This window comes from Etheostoma cragini, chromosome 18 (genome assembly GCF_013103735.1).
Source record: "Etheostoma cragini isolate CJK2018 chromosome 18, CSU_Ecrag_1.0, whole genome shotgun sequence".
In the NCBI taxonomy this organism is placed as follows: domain Eukaryota; kingdom Metazoa; phylum Chordata; class Actinopteri; order Perciformes; family Percidae; genus Etheostoma; species Etheostoma cragini.
This window is the reverse complement of record NC_048424.1, coordinates 14522371-14549330: the sequence shown is the minus strand read 5'-3', so window position 1 is coordinate 14549330 and position 26960 is coordinate 14522371. Positions and strand designations below refer to the sequence as shown.

The window sequence follows — 26960 nt, the reverse complement described above, 5'->3', positions numbered from 1 at the left end:
AAAACATAAAACAAAATCACAACTATAGTAGATATGTAGCTAAAAAAGGCTGCTACAGTGCCGTTAGTCATTTCCCCCACTGCAATGACGGTTCAGAGAGCGCAGAAGCAAAAGACCTGAAAACGCTGAACAATCAGAGCAGACTGGGCTTTTTCTGAGGGGGGCTTAAAGAGACAGGCACAAAAACGGAGTGTGTCAGTGAATACAGGTATATTCAGGCAGACAATATGAGAAAAATAATATATTTTTTTATGAACATTCAAATGGTAAACCTGTTCTAGTAGAAACCCAAAATACAAGTAGAACCTGAATATGAGCATATATGGGTCCTTAATAATAATAAGTCTAAGGAACCCATCTAAAAGAAATGTGTAGGAAGACAAAAGGAATAAACAAAAGAGCTAAATATGACACTGGGAAAGTCTTACCCTATCCTTACTTACTTGCTCTGATAACTAATGGTTTTCTGTAGCTTCTTCTCTGCTTAATAGACGTTTGGAGAGAAATATTTTACTTTGTGGGAAGTACTAGACTGACAGCCAATTGAATAATATCTACTTCCCCTGCAGTTGGAGGGGCATTAGGAATAAAGCTCAAACAGAATGGATGGGTCATACATCATTGAGCATTACTTGTGCTGTGCTGTGTCTCTAAAACACAAATTGGATTACCTGTGCACCCAGGCGGATCACCCGAATTGGACAGACACAGACATACAGGGAACACACACACACACACACACACTTACACACATATATATACCCATGCATGTGAAAAATGCATGATGCAAACAGTATAATATTTACAAATCTATAGAGTTTTATTGGACTTGCAGTAAAGGGAGTTCACACCTACAGCCCTGAATGCAGTTAATCTCCTTTTACACACAAGGACAGACAGAAAGACACACACACACACACAAAATTTGTTCCGGGATAATAAATGCTACATTATTGTGATGTACAGCATAGGACCACATCACATAAAGGTTGCCGTGATGGAATCTCCGTTTGAAGCTGCCGGCCTTGACATGCGAAATCAGATCCTAAAACTGTTAATAGCGCAATGAAGGCAGACAGCATCCCTCAACTCTGGTAAAATGATTTATTAGCGAGGCATCCAATAAATCTGAATACACATCTTTCTAAAGAACGCATTTCTGGATTTTGAGTTTTAAGAAGGCAGTTTTTGGTTAATCACAGTCTGGTGGCCAAGGCCGGTCTTTCCAGCTGAGATCATCACTGAGGCAGCAGTAGCAGTAGCGCTTCAATAATGAAGCCAGGATTTTACAGCCGGTCACTAATTGAGCCATTATTATTATTTGAAACAACACATTTTAAATGGAGCCGCACAACAGTAGGTCATACCCAGCGTAAACAAAAAGGCTCTTTGTGCAATCTAAAAGGTTGTAAAGGCCACAGTGGCTGTTGAGTTTAATGGGAAATGATGTTTTGTTCGGAGATGCACTGATAGTATCTATAGCACTGGAGCTGTTAGTGATCAAGCCCTTAAGTGCTCATACTTGGATCAAAAAGCAAGTTTGTTCTGATGCCAAGAGAGAAATAAATTGGCATAATAAAATAATATGTTCTAGCTAGAAGAAAAACACAGCAATGAGGGGACTCACAGCCCAGCAGCTCCAAACCAAAAATATGCCCAAAATGGAGGAGCAGCTTCCTCAGCTGACAAAAAATCTAATCAGAATTACTTCAAAATAAAAGTTTTTTTTCACATTTTGAAAATCCATGCATTTCACCTGATGAATGTTAATATTAAAATACGGGATGAAAAAGACTTTTGAGTGTAAAAATAAACTACCGAGCAAACATTTTTTTATGTCATAATCACAGTATTTGAACAAGTGGGTTCAGATCAGTGTTGAATTTACTTTATTTTGTCAATTTATCTCCTACACAAGCATTGTCATTTTACAGCCCCACATCATCATTATTATAGTAATCATTACTTTTAAGATTTTCGGATTGTTAATGGTCCGTGCATATTTTGGTCAAATTAAGCATGTGTTTTTATGTAATTGTTTTACTTCCTCTGAAAACTTAGTTAAAAAATGATACTGATTAATCTATTTAAATGTCACAAAATAGTGAAAAATCACATTTTCCCTAAGCTCAAAGTGACGTCTTCATATTTCTGGTTCTTTTCAACCATTAGTCCAAAATCCCTAAAATATTCAATGTGCTCTTCGATTATCAATATAATTTGCCAATAGCCGATCGACTGATCGACTTATTGTTGAAGCTTATAATTAAAATATTAAACAAAACAATGCTCCATATTTATTCCTCAGAACTGAAACAGTCTTTTATTCTGCTGTTTTCTTAGAAGAAAAGGCTTAAAGCTACATTAAAACTCCACCTCAGTGCATGCAAATATTTGGCGATAGGGCATGGTTTGTTCTAAAGGGTGTATCTGTTATTTTTAGAATAAAACTAAGGGCAGGCCCAGATCTCATGTGCAGATCCTCTGCTGGTTAAAAAGGCCATCTAAAAGCTGATGCTAAGCAAGCCGACAGCAGCCTGTGGTCATTGTAATCCCCCCAGAATAAGATTATTCCTGTGTGACAACAGTGGGCCAGGGTGGGCAGGGCGTTCACATCAGCTGTGTGTCTAAGACAGAGCCCATTTAACACCTACCACTAATCTCTGTAAATACAGACAAGCTGGCGGCCTGTGTATAAACTCAGCCCCGACTGGGCTTCAGCATCAGTCCCCGGTGAAACCAGCGAAGCCTTTGAAGCGACATATTAAGCATCAGCATCTTTAGATTAAAATGGACCTCAGAACAACGGTTTCTCTGCTTCTGCTGCTGCTTCTGGGCCTCTGTAACGCTGAGGATGACACTGTAAGAAATAACCGATTTAATAGTGTAGAAGAGCTTGTATGCATCATATGCATTCAATGACACATTTCCCATATCATCGTTGCCTATCTTTGTCCAGATTATGCATTACAATGAGTTGAAGCACTGTAAAATGAGGTAAAATGTTTTATTTTTACTTTTATTTTCACAGTATCATGATGCTGATGATGGTAAGTAACCAAACCTCGTGCCTCATTTTGCAGCCCTGTCTAACACACCAAATCTATCAGATACAACACTGTGTGTCATTGTGAAAATAACGTTTGTTTTTCTTCTATTCAGAGATCAGAGTGGATCATTCTGACACAGAAGAGTTGACAAAAACTATTCTGAGAATGAACAATGGTGAGTATTCAATCATAATTCAAGGACAGCGTGGGAACATTAGTTTCTCACAATATTAGTGCATCATTTATTTATTCAATAACAGAAACCAGATATACTGGAACATATGTTTTCAGTACAGCCTTGAATTTACCAGTATTCTACGAGTTAGATTGAAATGCATATTTTCATTTCTTCTAACAGGATCTAGTGATTTTCTGCTGGAAGGAGACGTGATGATTCCCACAACCAGGAATGCTATGAAGTGCTTACAAGGAAAAAACAGCTGCCTGTGGCCGAAGTCTGCTAACGGGAATGTGGAAGTCCCTTATGTTTTAAGCAACAGTTACGGTGGGTTTTTATTTGTTGTTTTTGTTGTTGTTTTTTTACATTTTAAGGATTCTTCACAATGCCATCTCTTTCAGACACAGAATATGTCATGTTACTGACAAACCACTTTTATTCACAATTGTAGACAACACCGAAGTAAATGAGATACAACGTGCCATGAAGAGCATTCAAAGCAAAACCTGCATTCGCTTCATTCCACATCGGAATCAGGAGGCGTACTTAAGCCTTGAACCAAGATATGGGTGAGTCAATGAGTAAAGCACTCCTGCATGTGAAGCAAACAAATACAGAAGTAGTTTAATCAAAGTAGTGGGACAGTCTGTTAAGGGAAGTGCAAACAACTAAAAAAACATATTAATACTTCCCTAACGTGATGGGCGTATTGGTGGTGAAATAATAAATTATAAATATGGATTGTATGCATGCATATGCATTTTATTTTTTATTTTCAGTTAAGGCAACTGAATGCACTAGTTGTCAGGGGGGCCCTGATCCAGAGCCTCTGTCAGAAGTGACTGTTAACGTATGTAAGATTGAGTATCTGCAAACCAAATCCAACGGTTTTTTTGTTACTTTTTGTCCACTTCATATCACCGCCACACAGCATACTGAGGCAAGAGCAAGTTCCATTAAAATACTGTAACAATAGTCAAGCTATTTAAATCAGTTTGACAGCAGAACAGCTCTTGGAGCATCTTGGAGTTTCTTGGGTGGTTCACTATAGTCATTGTCAGTACAAAGGGATGCAATGCAGCTACAAAGAGATGAATAAATAACCACAAAGAAGCACATGAAAGTTGACTTATGACTGTAATCATTTTTGCATCATTTTGCTTTCAGTCTGTTTTTTTTTTCCTACAGAGGAGGGGTGGGAGCCTTTTACATGTCCTTTCATGGGGCCTATTGTCTCATAATCCATCCATGCACACAAGTTAAAGATGCAACATCCATCTTGCAGCATCATTCTTGCCTTTAATTACAACAGGAACTGTTTTTTTTAAACATTTGTAAATCTCCTCAGGGGTGTCACTGATAATGTGAATTACATTAATGCATTAATCAAATGTCAAGTTGCATGTTGCATATTGACATTCTCTGTGTCTCATTCACTTCTCTGCCATTAGCTGTGCTTCTTTAATGGGTCGTACTGGAGGCAAGCAGGTGGTGTCACTGCAGAGGTCCGGCTGCGTAAGTGCTGGCATTATCCAGCACGAACTGCTGCACTCGCTGGGTTTCTACCACGAACACACTCGCAGCGACCGTGACACCTATATCAAAATCAACTGGGATAATATCAATGAAGGTAAGAATTCAACCGTGTCATGTTGGATTCATTTGATATATTTCAAGTTGGTCAGCTATTAATTATTCTTTTGTCATCAGTTTTTGCCAACAACTTCCAAAAGCAGGACACAAATAATCTCAACACTCCGTATGACTACTCTTCTATAATGCACTATGGAAGGTAAAAAAAAAATGGTTATTAGTCAATTAGTCAATGCAGAGCCTCCTCTGTCAACAAATTTATGAATGTTTTTTTTTACTTCTTATGATTCTCACTACCGTTGTCCAAATCTTTAGAACTGCCTTCGCAAAACCTGGATTGGATTCCATTATTCCCATTCCTGACTCCTCTGTTCCAATTGGGCAGAGAAGTGACCTGTCCAAACTCGACATTCTCAGGGTCAACAAGCTCTACCAGTGCTGAAGTCCGCATGTAGGATTACCTCAGCTCTTTTTCATTCTCACTTACTACTTGACATTCATGTGACAATAAAAACGGTTATATTTAATTTATCTTGTGTCTTACATGATTCTGACAGCACACTGTGTGGCAATGTTGCGCTCTATTAAAATAGCTAGATTTAAGTTTAGACGGGCAGTCCACCAATTTTGGTTTTATAAGAAACTTTACTAGTTTAGAGACAAAGCAGCATTACAAACTGCAGGCATTAGGTTTAATATTTTCACATTACATTCCGGGGTGTGTGGACCTATACCTGTAGTGCTGTTCAACAATCTGGATTGTTTTATTGCTGTCCAGTGTTGGAGATATCAGCCTTACTGATGTCGGCCCTCTCTCCAATATAATGGAACTGGATGGAACCTGGCTTGTGGGGCTCAAAGCAGCAAACAAATATTACTACATTTACACTGAATACTGTATATGGAAAACTAAGAAATTAAATCATGACCTGGTTACCTGAAGATAATCCACAGACCTGGTTGGGAATGTTTAGGAACTAGTTCAGCCTAGTTCAGTCCTCAGCCAAGGAGGACACTCTCCCACGAGAAAGACCCTCTTGTCCATGACTATGCTTCCTTCTGCATGGGGAGCCGGGTAGCAGGTATAGTTAGGTAGTAATAAAATAGTTCCGACATAAAACTGCTCAACACCAGATCTGCGGATTATTTTAGGTACCCTGGTCATGATTTTTGAAAAGAGACGTTAAGATTTAAAAAAAGAAAAAATCTGTTTCTGATTTTGGTTGTGGTGCTCATTGTAACTCAGTAATTTCAAATAATCTCCAAATTACACTGCCTTGTTGTACAAACACAGGATTGATGACATCAAGAAAGAACCTTTATGCCAAAACAATCCATTTGTCTTCATTTCCTAGGAACAGCTTTGTAGCATGCCGCAAAATCATGTTCCAAACAAAACTTTTTTATTTGTTGATATTACATTTTTTCCTAATAGTCTATATTACTCTCAGTATGAAAACACAGTTGGTAAATGTTGGTAAAGACAGAGATGAATTTAATTAGATACAAAAAGACCGAAAGGCAAATATCTGGCAATATCTTTATAATTGAGTTAATTTCCATTTTGGTTCATAGTAATTAAGTTTGGGATTTGTCCACAAGTATAGCGTACAGTGTTTTATCAGAGTGAATCACTACTGCAGTTTATTCAGCAAGGCAGGCTTTGCAGGACTGCGTCTTTGCAGAGAAGCAAAGATGTGCTAGGACAACAAGATAATCCCGCTCCTACTACTCTGCAGAGGCGTTAGTTTTTTTTCACTTTGCCACTTAAATGTCTATTTTTTTCACCACCCTTTAAAATTCTATTCAATGCTATCCTTCTGTATTCAACCCCAAGAGAAAGCAGCGTTGGGTGAGAAAGGAGTGGCGGGGGAGTGTCAGGGTGAGATAAGGGAGGGGAATGCCTGGGATAGAGAGAGAGAGAGAGAACAGATTCCAATTAAATAAGTTCCCTTCTTCCCATGATGTACAAATGCACCAAAAATCACAACAGCTTTGAATGTATTTCTCCAGCGCTTAAATGCAACTAAAGAGGCCATAGCAGACTGGTGCTCTGAGAAGCCAATAAATGTGTATAGCTCAGATGGACACAGGGCCTTTAATGTTTCATTAAGTAGTGTCAGTTCATATCAATCGTTGAATATGCATGAAATATTTAAAATCTACTTGTTTTTTGAAATATTTAAGGCAAAGGCTCTATTCATGCTCCAAGAAGCTCCGGGAGATTTTCAGCCCAGCAATAAGTTAGAATATTTCTGCAACTCCTGATTAAAATAAGATTACCAATGAGCCCACGATCCCATGACTGAAGTACAAACAGGGCACCACCAGAACACACCGTGGTTAAAAATCACTGAGCGTTCAGTGAAACTGGAGTTTAATGAGAATGATCTCACTGGACTGAAAGGCTGACATAAACTGAAACACATCAAATAGAATATTTTATCTTCCTTTTGATTGTTTGCTAGTGTGCCTCCCTTGGATTCAGCGTTACTACAGCCTTATAAAACATTGAAATGGAAGCCTGATCTACAGCATATTACCTAATAACAGCTTCAAAGCACTGTCTGTGAGGCTCGCACGGATGCTCTTTGACCGTACTTTAAAGGACAGTGTGTAAATGACCAGCAGGGTCTCCTGTAGGATGTCTGGGCTAATGAGCGTAGGCTGAGCGTGGGCCAAATGCGGTCTGATCTGTGATGTCACTGGTAATATGCTGGCAGGCCGTAACCGCTGGCTGGCTGAGCAGCTCTTACCACCACGTTATTAACACAGATCAGTGTACCTGTCTCTCTTCAAACACGATAAGCTTCAACACACAGCTCACCTCAGTTCACTGTGAGCTGCCTAATGCCCAACCAACAGGATATTTAAATGTTCTCTGTAAGTGGTGCTACCGTCATAGCCAGACCAGCCTCGAAGAATGTTTCAGAGTTTTTTTTTTTTAACAAGGTGAGCTTTAATGCGTTTAAAAAGACCAAAAAAAAACTGTCAAACTGCAACCCTGCAAATGAAGAGAGGGAATAAAGGAGCAGAGTTACAGTCTTTCAGCAAAGAATTCCCCTTTTTCTTACTATTCCTTTTGGAGCAGCTCAGCAAATAAAAACTGCCTTGGGAAAAAGAAACTAACTTTGCAAATCCTTTGCACAGAACAAGGACTGGGGATTTACTAACACTCTCCTACATTAAAATCAATCTACTTTTGTTAAAATACCAAGACGGACTTTGATGAAGTTGTGATGGAGCTTGATGTAAATTGCTACATTGCTGATGAAAATCTATCTGACCTTACTCGCGAAGAAATAATGTTCAGGGCCAAGTTCATGTTAGTTTTATTCATGTTATGTCATTTCATTCTAATAAAATAACTGCAGTGTTTCTCACAGAATTACATTCCTATTGGCCAAGGTCAGATAGCCGCCGTAGCAACTCGAATTCAGCGGGCTCTGATCCCGGCCCACCTCGACCCCCTGCTGGATCAGCACACTTTCTGTTGCTGCTTAGACCCGGCGCTGCTGCTGGTCACCCAAACCTCAGCCCCAAACGGCCCGTATGGCGCTGAGGTTTGGGTTGGCTGAATTTGGGATGCTACAGAGGCTAAGTGAAGGTCCATCTCCAGAGCTCCTGTCCGCTCTCCTCTCAGTGGTCTCCTAGCAGCGGGAAGTGTGAGGCAGAGGGAGATTATTTGATTTTGCAATCTTTAGTGTGCTTTCTTCTTTCAAAGCCTATCCTGGGTCACAAGCGAGTCAGCCTTTAAGTGCCCTTTTTGAGAGCAATCAAAGCAGCGTTCGCAAAAACAAGTTACTTTAGTTAAGGACGCAATCCCGAAAAATAGCAGATTGGCATCCACATCCTGGGAGTCCTTGTTGTTGCCCTGCAGGGCGCAGTGGGAACGATAAACGGGCTGAGAGATCGAAGGCAGGAAAACTCTAACGTGCTATTGTGAAGTTTCATTTAACTTTTCTTCTGCAGATCTGAGAAGCCTGAAGAATCCATATACAAACTTCTAATGTCTGAAACTAGAATAGCACACAAGTTACTGTCTGTTGTCTCTGCATTCTCCAATCACGTACATATTTAATGCATTGTGTTCCCTGAAACTGAGACTGTGGCTGATATTACTTTAAATAAAAAAACAAAAGCCTGACTAAAGAAAAACAGGAGCGAGTGAGGTCTGTATACGTGCTTTATGTTATCATTACTATTTCTATACAACCCCAGCTTGTCTGTGTCAAAGAGAAATTATGTTTTAAAAGGGCCTTTGTAAATGTGTAAATCAGACTCAGGCATTAGTCTACAATCCCTCTGAGCAGTGTTCACAAGAGCTGCACCACATCTCTGTTTGTCAGCGCTGAGGAATTGCAGCTGTCGAAAAGGATGCAGCCCCATTAGTGACGGAATCCAAGCTGAGACGGAGCCAGACAGAAAGCCGCTGTGGGGACAAGATGATAACAAGGTACTCATTGGAGATGTGAGGGATGGTGTTTGTGCATCACTCTCTGTGTGTGTCTGATGAGAAGAGGGACAGAAAAGGGACAGAGGAAGTGCATGGAGGGGTTAAAATAAAGTAAGAGAGAGAGATGGTGTGGAGAATGAGAAAATGAGGGAAAAAAGTGAAGGGAGAAGAAAAAGGATGGGGAAGATAAGACGAGACAAATAGAGAGGGGAACAATGAGACTGGGGAGTAAAAAGGAGTGGCTAGGACAGTAATCAGAGGAAGGAACACTGAAACAGATGAATCAAAGCAGTGACTGAAGCAAGTGAGTTGACAAGAAACAGAGAGAGCCCACGAGCCAATGCCCTGACAGAGTGGCAGGTTTATTCACAGGGAGTTACTGATCTCTCATCCTGCTGAGGGTTCCACCTCCGAGCTAAGCCGTGTGCATCACAGCGGGACAAAGACGCACACCAGTAACAACTGCCGCAAAGGAAATCACTTCATTCAATGCAACAACTGTAAGATATGATGTAACACTACAGAAGAAGCAGTGCATTAAGCTAAAGCCAGGTGTACTATCTTCACAATCAACAGGATTGACCTACAGTTCAAAGAGTGTATTCCAACAGTCGGTCACTCTTCAAAGAAACCACCATACTGATTGAAGGTAGCTGAAACAGCTAGCAGTGTAGCTGCTAACACTGGAATATTTATTATGTAACAATAGGATTTGGGGGTCCCAATACCGGATAAGCGGTCAAAGATGGATAGATGGAGGATTTGTATACCAACTGCTACCATGTAACTTCTTAAAAAGTTAAAGTTAGTTGGACAAAACAGCTTACCTTGAACAAATCAAATGCTACGGACAACACGGGGCCTCTGAGGCCCTTGCGGGTCAGTGTCACACTAAGTCTGGTTGGTAAAACATTCCTGCCTAATATAGTGGAACCAGATAGCATACTCACAGGTATACTGAAGGAGGGGGACAGAGCTCTTGTATTTTCCTGGTGTCTCAAACTAGTATGTTTTCTATTAGCCTGGACCAATCTATTGTTTGTTTTTTTAAACTTTTGATGAAACCTCTCCCACTCCCGGAAAGCTTTGATGGCTGTGTTCCGATTATATCATACCAATATAGTAAATAACATTACTAAATGTCTTTGAACTGACTGCATTCCAATAAGCTAAGAATGGAGGAAACTCCTGTCACTTTAACAGCTAGCTGTTTCCCGTCATGAATATCATAAAGAAATGTCGCACCTGCCAACTATACCTTTTTAAATGATTAACTTATAATACTAATAATACATTCTATGCTTGACTCAAATTGTTTACTCATAGTCTTTCAGAAAAAACATTTTCCATTACTCCACCACCAGAAACCTACTGAACATACATTTAAGTCAAATGTAGTGCTCAACAAATCCATGCGAGCGCCGTTTCCGTGGCAATGCAGCTGTCGAGGCTTTTGTTACACTGACGTTGATTGGAAAAACAATGGACGCAGTCTGGACTCATATTGTGCAATTCAAGTTAGTTAAGGAAAAGCAAACGTTTCCACAAGTAACGCCACTTTGTCGCCAACTCAAAGAAACCAGAATACTTCCCAGAATATACCACCATACAGCCCTGATGCACTGTGAATAACAACAGGGACACAATTCCATTCACAGAGGCAAACAGAGGAACTTTGATTACAGTGAAATCACTTCAGCACCAAGGACAGTGCACATTGCTTTGACTCTTCCCACATTCCTGAACCAATAAGTGAACGGTTTAAACACTGCATGGTGTACCAGGTTCTAGTTGTTCTGGTCAACATTGGGTGCACAGCACGTAATTACATTAGTAGTAGTGCACATGTCTTTTAAGATAGACAGCCTCAGTTAAGCAGTACAAACAACAAACTTTCTTTAACACAGAAAAACATGCAGCCAAGGTAACCTAGATTAAAATGTGGCTTTGTTTAGTATAATTGTAATAAAATAACTATAGATTCATACACCACAAGAAAGCGTTTAACAGGCGTTTGAGGATGGAAATACACATCAAAAACAAATAAAGTCAACACCACAGTTATAAAAAGGTGCCTGTATATTTTACTACTCCACATGTTCATTAACAGAGATGATGTGATCACGTGTTGCGTTGTCTCTAAGTGTTGAATGCTAAAAGCAAGTTTGCAAGTCCGTGCTGATGTGCATGTGACGTGAGAATGTCCTGTACTGTGAGCCGTGATTCAGTGCATTGGAACACACATACTAAAAGGTGGGATTGTATAATTACTGCTATAGAAATAAAACTGCAACCTTGAAATGTGGCAATTATATGTGGCAATTACACAGGTTACATGTGTCTGACGTCTATGAGCAGCGGAGTGCATGACAGATTCCGATCCCCATGAAGTCTTGCAAGGTCATTTATTCCACGTTATATTAATAGCACCTCGCTTGCTTTCAAAGACAGGACACCTATTCTTACTGCTTCAGCTAATTACCGTGGCAGTAGGCTGTCCTTCCCTCTCTTTGTCCTTGGTAGAATCGCCAATAAACCCAGGTGGGTTGTGATCGTCCGACAGCTGTTTTTGATTATACATCCCCAGTTGTTGTTTTTTGGCAATGTGCTTAATTAAGTTTTTGCTGATGGCTCCCTGATCACTTTTAAGCCAATAAATTAGATCGCCATTTGCAAACAAAACGTGTTTAATCATAGCTCAGTTGTATCGTGAGTGTGCATAAGAAATCGAATAAGACACGCAAATAGACATTGTTGAGATGACAAAATGATGAAGCAATTCCCGACAGTATTTGGGATTGATTCCCTAAGGTGGGACGTTAAGTGTTGAACCACAACAAATGTGCTTTTAGAATTCTAGTGCTCCCAGATATAGCCAATAAGGGGAAATTATGTTCTTCATTACATTTTTTTTATATAAATGTTTCTTTTTTTCTCTGTTTACAACATAATTTTACTAGGAGGACATTATTATCCGTGCAGAGATGTGTAGTAAATTTAAGATATTTTCAACTTAGTGTACTTGTATATTGCCCAATTAAAGCCCGTAATTAATGCAACAGCGTTGTGCTTCCAGGAAAATGTGAAACTTACTGCATATGACAAACAAAAAGCCAGGATCAAGCTCCGCAAAGCGGCTAATGTCCAATGTCCAACAAAAACAAAGCTCTAAGGTCAAAAGTCTCTTTTTCAGTGAAATTCACTCTGATAGAATGTTTGTGGGCTTACTCAGTGCTTATTGTGTTTCTCCACACATCCTCTTGCCCCCAATGTACTTTCGTCATCTTGCCGCAGACAGTTGGTAAAATGAAATTTCTTCTTGTTGAATGAATGGGTTGGAGAGCACATGAACGTCCGCTCGGGCGGTGTCTGTCTCTGTCTTGGAGCAAAATGCACTCCACAAGGACATGCCAAATCAGCAAAAAAGGTCAAACAGTAGGACAGAGGGAGGACTTTATAGGAATGCTTTAGCAGCTCCTTTGTGGTGTCCAGTCAATGCTTCTGGGTACTATGGGCAATTGAAGCAATAACATTTTCACAGTCAGGAGAAATAGAATTCTTTTCCCCCTTTGTTGCAAAAATTGTGTCCCTGTTTCAGTTTCTATTGCATGCATGGTCGAAGCCCTTCAAGCAGACCTGAATCACATTCTCCTTCCACTTGAAAATATTCCCATTCAGGACAAAACCTAAGTAGGCCTCTCATGTCTGGCTTCTTCCGCTATCCTCATTTTGCTTTTACAACAACTGGATAGACTTTTTACTTCTGAAAAGCAAAAAATCCATTTGAGCTGCATTTGATACTCCAAATGGGAAACTTCCCAGCGGTTGGCAGACGTGTGCCCATGAGTTGTTAAAAACCAGCAATATATCCAAAATAAGAAACATCTTTGTGCCAGCAAAAGAGATTACAACAGTGTGCAGTGTTGTTGGTATGCCCTTATGCTCCTTCGGTTTATCGCATCTGACACAAACTGGAACAAAGAATCCCATAGTTCTTCCAGCAATCCTTGACGTCAGGATTTAGGGAGCGGCATTAGTGTTTTTTTTCACAGTGCCATAAATGAAAGCAGGCAGGCATGTTAGCCTGTAGTCTACGCATAACTCCGGGAAACAGTTGATCATTTTTCAAGGCTGCTGAAAAATGGTGAAGATGGCATTGGTGCATTACAACAGTGCACAGGCTCATTAGCCTTTTCTTCACTTCACCAGTTCTGATTATGAATCCTTTCATCATTTCTTCCCAGTTGTGTGGGTTCTTACTGCCAGAGAGAGATTGCATATGTGCGCATATGTGCCAACTGACATCAGAAGTCTCCTCCCTGCTCTCGAAATAGGACGACGATTGCTGGGATCTATTTTTTTGTTGTTGCAGCACTCATGTGTTTAATGTCACACTGTTAAATCAGCTTGACAGTTTTGACATCTGACTTTCATGAACACGATATGTTAAAGTCTTTGTTGATTCTATCCCAGTTTGCAGCTTTTTCTCAGGTAGTTGTTTTGAGTGGGCAGTCTTCAACGCCCTTTAGTACAAGAAACTAAAGTAAAGGTTTTTTCCCCCTTCCCATAACTAACCTGGCATGTTCTGTGGCAGTATGATACCCCATGTGATGAGAGGCTCGTTAGACCTTGAAATTGAGCAATGTTACCTTGCCTTGTATAAAACTGTTGAGGGAGAGTAGTGATTGAGAGAGAAAAGCCAAAGACTGTGTTGTTTGTTTTTCTCAAAATTAAAACAAGAGTCCTTCTACCTGCAGATGACAGATTACTTTATCACGTGAACAATGACATGTATTGTTTTTTGGGGCATTTGCTGAAACAACAGTCGTCTTTCTGTGTCATGCAGATAAACTGGCTAATGACCACTTATGATCACCTAACATCACCTCTTTTACTTTCAGCACCTCTCCCCCAGCATTACTCCTAATGCAGATGGGTTTTTCTGCCCCATTTTCTTTTAATTTTTTGCTGTGCTTATTCGCTTTCTCTCCCTAAAAGATTATCATCAACCAGTTACTTTAAACGTTGTTTCACTCTCATCAGTAAAACAAGCGTTGAGTTTGTTCCATTTGGAACAAACTGTTAAAACCCACGCACTGCCTAAAGAAGCACTTTGTCATTTGGGGAAATGTGCTTATTCGCTTTCTTGCTGAGAGAGTTAGATGAGCAGATTGATACCACTCATGTCAGTATGCAAAGTATAAAGATAGAGCTGGGGGTAAATTAGTTTAGCCCTGCAGTTTACGACTGGAAGCAGGGGAAAACAGCCAGTGTGGCTCTCTCTAAAGGTAAAAATAAATCTGCCTACCAGCACCTCTAACTAATTAACATTCCATAGTAAAGTGGTTTGTTTCCCCATTAACGGGGTTTTTAGGGACTTTTTCCTTATACAAATTAAGGGTCTGAGGATAGATGGTGCCGTATGATGTCAAGATTTTAAAGCCCCTTGAGGCCAATTGAGTTTTGATATTGGGTTATATAAATATTGGGTTATATAAATAAACTGACTTGACTCACGGACCGTTTGGTATTTATGTAATGGACCACCAGAAGAAAATAGGGGAGGGTCATATTTTTCATTCATTGTTGAGGGGAGGGTCATCCAAGCTTTTTGTCTGGGCCATATTTTTCCATGTAGCTCCATGTTTCTCTCTCAGTCTCGGCCCCCCATCGCTAGCAGATGGGTCCCTCCCTGTTTAGTCAGCCAGACATTTTGAGCTGTAGCTTTGTACAGAACGTGCAATTCCCCAAACTGTATGAATCCCACCCGCACATATAAACACAAAACTGCTTTGCTAGTTCCATCATATAGTAACTAAGACATGTGCTGAAAAAATAATTGTTTACAAAGCATGATTGCCATACTGTTTAGTTCAAAAACATCCAAAACACCAACGTACGAAATCATAGCGGACCAGACGCAAGCTTTTATTTAGAATAGTCGAAGCGAGCGGACAGCACGCAGCTGTAGGCTGAGGGCATGAGACAGGAGGTCTCCAGGCTGCAGCCTTACCAAACTCAAATTCCCCTTTGGTCTCTGTGATTATTTGTGAAGTTGTGCAAACGTCATCTTTTTCAAGTCATTTGAGAAGGAAGGAGTGGTAGAATGCAAGCTCCCAAATTCCCGCTCGCCTGAGAAAAGGAGTTTTGGATAAGTTCAGCTTCGGTAGCTTCACCTATGCTAAAATATACACTGACTGAGGAAGCCTAGTGATGAGTCCATAGCAACCAATTCACGTGTTGAATTTGTTGTTACCCAGTGTGCTTTGTTGAATGGTCTTTCCTAGTATCCATAGATAGACATGAATAGTTTCCATGCTTACTGTGTTTCCACACCAATGTTTGTGAGTAAATCTACTGAAATAGCCAACATAACCGGGGAGTGTGATGTGTAAGATAAGAAGGCAGAGGTTAAATCATGTATGTCATGGTTGTAAAAAATACAATGGCTATCTGTATAGCTTTGCCAAGCGCAAACCAGAAAATAAGGCATCAATAAATTGTTGGGGAGGGTCATGCCTTTTTTCCCAATGATTTTGGAGGGTTATAGAAAAATGGGAGGGTTGAGTCTTTTTATACAAAATACCCCAGAACTCGTCCGGTAGCCCCTTAAATAAAAAAACAAACGGTCCCTTAACATGCTGTGTGCTGGACTATTTATCGGCCAGAAGCAATGACTTCTTGGAATGTCGCCATCACCTGGGTTTCCAGGCAACTAGCAAAGACAGGAGGTCACTGCACCTGTCCAGGAAATAGGCCGCTACATAAGCTGCTGATTCATTGTTGTACAGATTTAAAAAAAAGAAAAAAAAACATGTTTACTTGTGAGTTTTTAAGGCTGGTAGCCAGATTTTGTTACTAGGCAGATCCAGGCTAGCTGTTTCCTACTGTTTCCAGCCTTTATGCTAAGCTAACAGTTTTGGGGCTGTAGCTTCCTATTAAGTATAGAAAAATGAGATTGGCATTGATCTTTTCATCTAACTCTCAGCAAGAAAGTGATGAGCGCATTTGCCAAAATGACAAAAAAACTTCTTTGAAACTTTCTTTGAGTCGAACCTGCTGAGAAAATTCCTCTGAAAGGCTTGAATTGATTTATCTTAATTGCATGATTATACAGCACCCAATATCAAAACAACCACAATGAAGCTGAAAATGGCCTTTGCATTCATAGCTAGAGAATGCATTTGGAAACTCAAACCTAAGAACAAGAAAGCAAGAAAGAACGTTGAGAAAAGGACAATCAGATACTTTAAAGCAGTTGCTGATCACATGATTACATGACAAAAATTTATCGTTGCCAACAAAAAAATAGATATGGACAAATATTTTAAAAATGGCAACAAGTGACTGCCAAACGGGCAAGGAGTTATTGTTACAACCTTCAGGACTAGATGGGAGAAATGTGAAAAACTAAATGAATAGGGCCCTTAATTCCCATTTCTCAGCAGCCTCCAAAGAGATAGTTTCATAACCTTTACTCTACCGGTCTAAAAGCCACATGCACAAGCATAGCAACAGTATCCAAGGCTTGAACAAGGCCAGTGTCAGAACCACTCACAGTCCTTTCAATCTGAACACGAAGGAAAATGTTATGATACACAGTACACCAGCATGCCGGTGTGTGGGGGTTGGACCTGACCGGAGCAGCGTAATAAACTTCCATCCATCCCGACAGCGAGTGCACTTCTTGGTCTAACGTACTGCAGAGTAAAAAACTGCAACATTTTGAAAGTGTTTGTGTGAGGGGTGTACTGTAGCAAGGTAAGAAAAACAGTGTTGCTCCACGAAGTGTGAAATGGGAGGGTTTGTGTGCAGAAGGGGAGGATAGCAGGAGGAGAGGAGAGGGAGCGTGGGTCGCTGGGGTAATTTAGCTCCGATCGCAGTGCATTGTCGTGGAGCCCTGGGAGGGAAGCCTATGCATCACACTGTAGCTGTGTTCGGACTGCACTCTTATGATTGATCACCTCACACCCTGTTTTAACTCAAAGTCAATGGCGTCTATAGATACCTGTCAAAGCGGAGCAACCTGTAATGTCTCCTCACAGACCGGGACCCTGAGTTGTACAACTGAGGAGCTGCCAAAGCCCGATCAGTCCAGGAACAAAAAGAGGACAAAAGAGAGCCAGCCTGGTCATAACTCATTCAGTTGTTTCATTTCTGGCAGCTGGAAGTGAAAGTGTGAAGGTGTTCACTGGTGTTTTGAGTCAAAGGCTGATTGCAGCAGGTGAACCTATTGCAAACAGAATTGAAGGAAAATTAAATTTATTATTCAGGCGCTATATTTAAGGCTTACATAAAGTAATTGAGAATTTTCTTAAAACCTTCCAATGTTAACCATACTGGCCAAAGCTTTCTTTAGCATTGCCAACATCTCTCATAATGGGTTTGCTCTACTCATGCATGCACTTTGGTTGTTATACCAGCTTTGATGAGTAAATGCTCTTTGTGTGCTTTATATTTCACATTAATCTAAATATGTGGGACGAGGCAGAAGTACATAAAGCGTTATTACAGATGAAAAATGAGATAAGTGTATAATAGTTTCCTCTTTGTACCTGGCAAGTGTGCCACTTTCTGTAATACAAAAGACAGCAGGCCTTATGAGGACATCACAGCCAGGAAATGATTCATGTCCTTCAGCTTTTACATTTGCTAAGAACGCCCGGGCCATCTAAATCGTTGAAAAAAGCAGGGAGTGCCAAATTACATCATTTGATTTATGGTCATACAATCTAATGCATTATTTTACGCTTTAAGTAAAGGCGGCCAAAATTATATGGGTGGAATTCGTTAAATTCTTTCCCCCTTTTATCTCTGCAGCATCCTGAACCAGTCCCCTCACTTATAAACAGGTCCTGGTTGTGTCTCAAGGCCTCTAACTACCACTGTCATTAAAGCAGACCCTCAGGGTCCCTGCTGGCACAAACCATAATCTGATGCATCGTCCCTGAACTCCACTGTTGCATTTATAATGCAGGACCTTGCCCCGCAGGACATGACAGGCAACTACAGGGCCTCAGGAAGCAAGTGGCCTGGAGCATGAAAGATATGCATACTTGACATCTCTTCGGGTCTAAGGTTCACTTTTACAGAGCTGCGTCCTGTCATCGAGATTATGGATTTGGACTTGTTAAAGGCACTTTTGACGCAGCTGGGCTGACTAATGAAAGTAAAGTAAGGGGTAATATAACACATATTTTTCTTTCATTATTTTTAACAGTAGACTACATTGTCACAGTTATATGAATGACAGTTAGGAACAAAACTACTAGTAAAACCCTACTGTCAGTCTATCACAATGGTTTCTTGCCTTTTTACTTGTGCTCTAACACCAGTTTTATTCAGCTATATAATTTTGTAATATACCTATGACACACCCTGTTTATGCATAACATAAAATAGGAAGGCCATCACATGTTAGGCTTGAGCAAACTAAAACGCCCTACAGCCACTGAAGGGGATGAGCATATGTCCGTTTTGTTCATTTCACGCACAGTAAACGGTGTCGGATTGTGCCATGTCACCCCGTTGTTCCAAATCTGTGCCTGCAAGTGCATACCTGTGCATGTGCACAAACGTGAAGGCATGGGTGCATCTGCCTTAGATATTTGGATGCACTCCATTTCACACTGTAATTGAAATAAGTGCCTTTGCCCCTGATTATCCATCCAGAAAAACAGAGGGACTAAATCAATGCCCAGTCGTAAAGCCCAAAGGGTGAAAGGGGAGGTCTGGTGTCGGCCAGTGTTAGTTGAAGTTCAGAGTCCATGCAAGGCCGAGCACCTAGCTGCTACCAGACACATCAAATGGCGAGACAGATTTCTTAATTGCACAGTTTCCTGGAAGGCATTTAACGTGGTTCACTGTTTTGGATGGGTAGAGCAAATGAGAATGTGACAATGTATAATATTACATGATGGCTTTCACTCAGCTAGATTTGCGTTAATTGAATGATCAGATGTGTACTGAAGTGCTTGAATATCACCAAACCCTTTTTAAATGGCACGATTGAGATGGCAGAGTTATTTGCCAACCCCGTCAAGCCCCGTTTTTGAATTGGTCTACTGCAAAAAAATGCCCAAGGATTCATGCAATTCATCAAGAACTAATCACATAATTCTTGATTAGCTCCAACCACGTGGCGTTAAATTGACTTTTTGGGGATTTGTACCCACGATCTCTGGCGTGCAGTAGAAGATATGAGGTCAAAAGCAGCCATGGAAGAAAACAACTGACCCATTACACCCCAGCCCAAAATAATATACCCACCAACCAGCTTCTCATGATAAGCAATAATCATTTTTGCACATGTAGCGAGGGGTGCCACCAGAAAAAAACTTTTATTACACCAGAAGGCAAGTCCACCCCCGCAAGGCATACCTCTGTTTCACCAATTAGGCATGTGCCCCACAGTTTCACATGAATAATAAAGTTCACAAGTGAACAACCAACTAAGTAACCACCAGAATGACTCATAATTGCTTCTGTATGCAGCTTAAATTACAATGAAACTAAACGAAACCAGACAAATAAGACTTTCAAAATGACAATACATAATGCACTGTTTATATTTCACGTGCACTAAACCACATTAAATCTAACACTGAACCAAAGAAATTACAACTTTGCTTCACAATGAGAAACTTCTAATTATGTTGTCAGCAAATCTTACATCATTTCTTACACTGCATGGGTCATCACATAGAGTACAGTATCGTGCTGTGACATGAAGACATAAACGGCAACTATGTCAAGATCTCAAACACAGCCGCACCACGGTGAACTATTCAAAGCTGCCATCCTAACAGCTGCACTTCCAGCAGGAGAGCTTTACACTCAGCTTAGCTTACCAATCAGAAAAGTTTTTATTGCCTTGTGCATAACTAAATGTACATTACATGTTAAGCTTGAGAGCACCCAAGCCAAACTGTGTCCTGCTCTGAACTTAATGGCCGACTCCATGCCACAGGCATGACAGAGCTCCTCTAATAGTCAGTGCTTAGTCAAAGTAGGCATCCCTGAAATGCGAAAATCAATCATGGATGACAGCTCATTTGGGATATATATCAGGGAAAGGCAGAGAAAGGTAATAAAAGGGTAGAAATTCCAATTACATAGTCAATGACCATTTGCTCCATGGTTATGTGTAGCCACTGGCTGGTGTTGTTGACACCTCCATCCAGTTGTATAATGAGCATGATGTGGACTTATTTAATGGAGTTAAACGTGAGAAAAATAAAGTGAGAACTGCATTGTGAAGGTGCTTCTATGGAGCCGCCAGGAGAGAGAGTGATGAGACCACAGACGGGTATTATCGCGCTGAGACAGGCAAATTATTCCCTATAGCTGGTTGAACCTGGCTACCTTCAGCTAATTAGAATAACTGAAGAACAGCATTCTCCCCTGCCAAATACATGCCTAAAGTAATATACTGCACACAGGGCTTGAGACAAAAGTTCAACTTTAAATGCCACCAACAAATCAATCACCAAATCCAAAGATGGGATCACCTTTCCCCAGGCTGACAGCAGCTTACATGACCCATTTAACCTTTTGTAGGCCATGCAAACCCCACATTCTGTTCATTGGCCCTCCTGTCACCCATGGATGGAGCGCCACAGCGGCCTCAAAACTGCTCAACGGCTCAAAACTAATATCATTTTGTCTGGGCCATCTAATAAAACGCAAGAGCCATTCCCCCCCCCCTTGTCTGTCTCTCTTGCCCTCTTTCCATATATCCTGGTGGAACGCTATGATTCATAAGAGCTGTGGTTGCGGCTCTCAGTATGCGATGAGCAAAAGGCACCTTGGGGAATTTTATGATCCATGACAAAGCGTCTAGGATCATTTTGGAAGTATGCATGTGTCACTGCATATTAATAATGGCCTCTGTCTCATGAAAGCGCCAACACACCTTCAAAGGAGATAATTTAATCTTCTCCCTGCTCAGCCTCCTCTCCTCTACATGCTTGCTAATATTTTCTCTCAGAATCCCAGTCAAAGGAGCCATCGCTTACATTGTGCACTTTGGCTTTAGGATGATACAAAAAAAGAAGAAACAGGAAATGATGGAGGAAGTAAAGCCAACCAGGAGAAGGAAATAAGCCCCTGATTCAGAACACCGCGGAGGAAGATAAACACAAGAGCTGATGGAGAATCTCTTCTTCTTCCCTTCACACATGTAAATTGAGCGGTCATATGATGTTGCCAAGGAGCTTGTTGTTGCGGAAATTGACTTTTTTTACCCTTCTGTATCCTGTAGCCTAATCTATCCACTGCTTGGAATCAAGAGGAGCCAAGAAAACAAATCCCCTCATTAAAAATGACCATCCTGCAGTGCTCTGCCTTCGTCTGTCCCTAAATCTTTCCACCATAAGCTCACAAACAAGCACAAGAACAAGGCAGGGGTCTCTTAAAGGAGAATTTTGGTCGATGTCCACATGTAGCTCTGTTTTATTTTTTTATTTGTAGTCCTGTCAGTAGGGAGACAAATGATAACAATCGGTGCAATCTACACCGAGTTAACCTCCTGCTACAGTTAGCACCCAACACGCTTAAACAGGGAGAGTTTTAAGTTATTTTCAACCTCCAAACATAATCAAAACGTCATTACCAGTGCGTACTCATGTGCAGTTATTCATTTGGATTGAACATGGCAAATTTGACCGCAGATTGACAAAAAGGCATAAAAGTTGTGACTCCAAACTAGTCGATTGTCACAACCTTTTATGCCTTTTTCTCACTTCTTCTGCAGTCAGATTCACTGTGTTCACTTGGAAGGTGTAACTGCACATGGCTAGACACTGGTCATGACATTTCGAGCAAGTTTAGAGGCTAAAAACATGTTTAAAAATGGCCCTGTTTAAGCCTGTTGGGTGAAAAATCTAGCAGGAGGATAACTAGGTGTATGCATCCCCGATTGTTTTCATTTGTCTCGCTACTGACAGCGACTGACTCGACCGGAATTCTCCTTTGAGTGAGCTCCGTTTGCCCTTGCTCGCAGAAAGATTCCATTCTCTTCAAAGAGCTGGCACCCCTGCAGAGAAACAAACAACTGAAGAGAGCATTGTTAGATCCTGTACTATGTTTATGGGACGCCACGGCGAGCATCGTCAAAGCTTAAGCCGAAGCTCATTACTCAGTGACTGCACAGCATTCTAAAAGCTAGGTAAAACTCAAACAATGCATCACTTTTGAAGTATGACGCTATGTGATCTAATGATTGCATCAAAGTGGATATGTAATAACCTTAAATGTCCTCCTGTTTTATTGCCGTACATGATGTGCTGGAGGCCAAGAAGCAGTTAACACTCCGTCAGAGGGGAGTCGCCTTCAATGAAACTCGCCGTAAAAGCCCTTCCATTATGTCAATACAACATATTCCCTGTATGCCATTAAAACGTGCACAGACTCTATGTATTAGCATGCATGATGACATGCTGATGTTATCAATAGGGTAATGTAGGCCAATGATGCAAGTGCATTAAGAAGACTCGTAAAACCTATTAAGAGAACCATTAATAGTCCATCTAGAGTGTTCAACCGGACAAAAAGCAAAGTCAACGTCAAATATCAAATACAACATGGCACAGAATGGCAGAGACATGCAAATGTGGGCTGAAGCTATTCAAATGCTGCTAAGAAACACTTAGCATATTAACAGAGCTTGATCTCTTGATCTCGACGGGTGTTGGTTCGACTTAAATATAGTTTAAAAGCTTTGCAGCGCAACATGTGCCTCCATAGCGCCTGTGCGCTCCTGAATACCGGTGATTACTAACAGCTGCTTACTTTTTCTACAAGAAAAAATGGTGCATTCATTTTCTTCTCCCATCTTTGTACTGTGTTTGGAATTGAGCTTTTGATTGAGGGTACCAACATATCTGGGGGAGCGTTACATGTCTGAGGAGAGCAACATCTTAAGGATTTCTGGCAAAGACATCTGCATTGCATTGTGGCAGCCAAGACTACAAGGCTAAAAAAGAAGCTGAGAAAATATGAAAAAAAGCTTTGCAATATTAGGCGAGGACTTACACGCAGCCTCCCACAAAACTGGGCTATTATCATGAACAGAGGCAGTAATCTACATACATTTATCGAGGTCTTAAAAAAAGAACATACTGTAGTAAATCTGATTTAACTTGGCCCCTGTGTGTGAGGGGAAATGCCTAATGGAGTGTGCAGTCAGTGGACTCGGCATCTTATGCCCTTCATCAGCCAGAGGTGTCACTGCAGTGCAGGAAAGGATCAGGCAAAGCCGACTGTTACAGGAGTTCAGTGATGGATCGAGTTTGACGCACCACCTACTTTTCTTCTCTTCGGGGGCAACTGTGGAGACTGCTGTGAGTCAGTTTTAGACACAGTCAGAGCTACAGGCAAGGCCACTGTGTGTTAGGGAGCTACAGGCTCATCATGAGGGTCGGAGAAGCGTAAGAAACAAGTCACTTTGGTTTCCTGCTCTGTGTATGAGTGAATACATGAGTCATCTACTGTAAGTCAGTTCCTATTTAAGTTTCAGCTGGCTCAGAATGCCACATCAAGACTCCTTAAAATATCTTTTAAAAGATATACAGTATGATCTCATTCACTTTTAATGTCATATCTAACTATTATTTCATTTCGCCACCATCATCCGTACATGTCTCTGGTTTTATGTTTTTTTTTGTAAGCCAATCTGTAATTGTAAGCGCTATAAAAAGTAAGTAATTATTAATTGTGTAGTTTAACGGTTCCCAATAAAAATATACCTCATGCTTTCTGCATGACTTTTATCTTCATACAGTATCCATACAATATCTCTGAAAGACAATATAGAAATGTCTTCATATGTAGATGACATCGTCCCCATCCCCATCTGATGCCAAGGGAGAAGAAAGAATTCTTCAGGACTTCCTGGATTTACAAAAACAGAATAAATAACTTCACATCCAAATTGTTAGGGGCATCACCACCATGTACTGTATGTGCACAATGGGAACAAAACAAGAGGAACACCTTGCAATATAATGCAAACTAATAAAACACCACCAATCTTATATACTACCATTAAAGGGACAATTCACCCCAAATGAAACCCTCCAACACTGGGCAACTCACGCAAAACAATCTAGATTCATAAATAGCACAACAGGCAAGAGGGAAAATATGTATTTTGGATTTGAAGGGGAACTGTCTTAACAATAATTTATAAAAACAAACTAAATGTTTTATTTTAAAAGTATTTTTCTTATTTTTACTAATATGACAATGCCAAATTGCATTTAGATGTGGATGATATGCCATGTTTTGTTTAGTTTTACTGGGGTACTTTAGCTAAACCAATAACATTCCTGAGTCCATTGTGAGCTATGTTACCACTCACTGAGCAGGAGCATATTGCTTTATGCCAATACTGTATATTTTATTGAACCCACTGGATTAGACAAAAAAGATACTCCCATCTACTTATTTTATCCATAAAGATTTAAAGTGATTTTCCAAAAGTTAACATTATCATGATATCTATTCATTTTAAAATCTAAGATGGTACATACCTTTACAGAGCTTTTTGTTCATTTTGCCTCTATAAAGCTTCTTATATCGAGCTTCTTCAAAAAAAAACTTAAACGTCCGCACAACTGCTCACTGTCGCAGCAGAACTAGGTGCCATAAGATATTGCCATATTATGTCGTCAGATAGGGCAGCGGGAAATTACCACTGTTGTTGCCCTGTTGGCGTTTAAATGACGTTATCATCATGGCTGCCTCCCACTTCCGTTGCAGCAAATAACCATGTAACTTGTACAACAAGCCGCTTAATGGCAAAATAAATGAGACAGAGGCCGTCTCCCTCTTGTTTTCCCTCTATGACTGTGTGTGTGTGTGTGTGTGTGTAAGATAGAGAGTGCAGAGAGTAACACATGGAACAGAAAGCAATCCTATGCAAGTGTGATCCTTTACATCGATGTGTGAATGAACTGCACGGTTCAGAGAGGGCTCTTTTATTCACTCACATCGCTCTCAGTAAACCGTGTTAGTGGCAATGACGAAATCCCCTGCTGTCTTAAAGGTTTCTTTCTGTCGCCACACTCTCACCTCCTCTCAAGAGCGTAGAGTAGGTGCGACGGAGAAACCCTAAGCTGTCACCACAGTTTGGATCAATGTCCTGCATCACCCCACCCCCATTGCCCTCCACCCAAACCTCCAGCAGAGTATTACGCAACTTTAAAAATGAGGTCACGGAAATATCCGGAGAAGAATCAAAGGAGATCAACAGGAAAGGAGAATCTTCTTCCTCCCCCTTCTGCCCATCGCAGTGGTGATTCAGCGGGGGGGTACGGCCACAGGCGTCAGAGAGCCCGCCGCGTCTAACGCATACAAATGCCTGCAAACACACATTTCCACCCACACAGGCGAAGGCACAAACATTGACACATACATGTGTCAGACACTGGCAGCTGGAGAATTCATGATAGTTTCAAGCAGACAGGGTCCATCGTGTGTCCTCGTGCTTGTGTCTACGTCCAGGCTGCATGCAGGGAGGTAGAGCTCTGTGAAGGATAACTCTCACTCACGGTTAAGATGCAATTGACTAAACAAAGCATTCTCTTGAGTAAGAAACCGTATTCTGACCCCCTCTTTGTCATGCATTATTCATTAGGCTTCTAGTTTAAAAAAACTAGACCCAGAGAGCTATAGAGACGCCACACATTACTTCTGCATTGCACTGGGAATTTACAATAGCATCTGCTGCAAAGGAGAAGAAGGACGTGTGTGACTCAAAAGCAGTCTTACTGCTTTCTCAGGGAATACATTTATGTATTAGAGCACAAGTAGAATTTTGTTATGTTCAGTTAGAAATGAATCAACAATTTTGATAATTCATTTATATTTTCTTTAGGTAACAAGCCTAAAAGTCTCCAGTCATGCTAGCGGTTCTGCGAGGCTGTACTTAGTCACAGCGTTGCTTTGAGCTAAATGCTAACTTTAGAAGGCTAACATGCTCACAAAGACAGACATGTTGATGCTAAGCCGGTATGATGTTTACCATGTTAGTTCAGCATGTTAGCACATGAACATCGCTAATTGGCACTAAGGTTAAAGTACAGCCGAGGCTGCTGGGAATGTCGTCAGGTATTTAGTCATAAACCAAAGTTTTGGAGAGATGGACATTTTGACCTGATAAAGACAACAGAGGAAATGTCTTGGGATTAACAAACGTCATGGCGATCCATCCAGTGCTGTTGTGATACTTCAGTCTGGATCAAGGTGGCTGACAGATGGACCATCAGGCCGACATTGCCATCCCTTTAAAAGTTTAATCTCCCAAAATATGAGGATAATGGCCAATAGTTTTGACAATCCATTAAATCGTTTATCAAGCAAAAATGTCAAACAATAACCGGTTCCAGCTGCTGAAATGTGAAAAATTGCTGCTTTTATTCATTTTATATAACTGTGTATTGCAGTAAATTGAATATCTTTGGATTTGAACAAGTGGGCAGTCAGAGTATCTCTGCAGCGTTTGGTTGTTAGTTGAACAAAACAAGCAATTTACATGTCATCTTGGACTCTTTTTGGACATTTTTCAAACTTCAGACTAATCGATCTTTTTAAAAAGTCTGACAGATTAATAACTAAAATTAGTTTCAGCAGTAAAACTGAATACTTTGGAGTCTTATACTGTTGACTGAACAAAACAAGC

At 40.7% G+C, this 26960-nt stretch overlaps 2 protein-coding genes across 5 annotated transcripts in view; one reads left to right on the top strand and one right to left on the bottom strand.

Annotated features, from left to right (window-relative positions):
* Positions 1-26960, bottom strand: part of mdga2a (MAM domain containing glycosylphosphatidylinositol anchor 2a) — a 174024-nt gene that overhangs the window by 132613 nt on the left and 14451 nt on the right. The gene's annotated exons all lie outside the window — the stretch shown is intronic.
* On the top strand, positions 2731-5334 carry LOC117961966 (low choriolytic enzyme-like). The gene is made up of 8 exons (XM_034901031.1): positions 2731-2862; positions 3032-3050; positions 3163-3225; positions 3409-3555; positions 3680-3797; positions 4680-4858; positions 4939-5020; positions 5137-5334. The coding sequence occupies exons 1-8, from the start codon at positions 2791-2793 to the stop codon at positions 5261-5263; spliced, it is 807 nt and encodes a 268-aa protein (XP_034756922.1). The 5' UTR covers positions 2731-2790; the 3' UTR covers positions 5264-5334.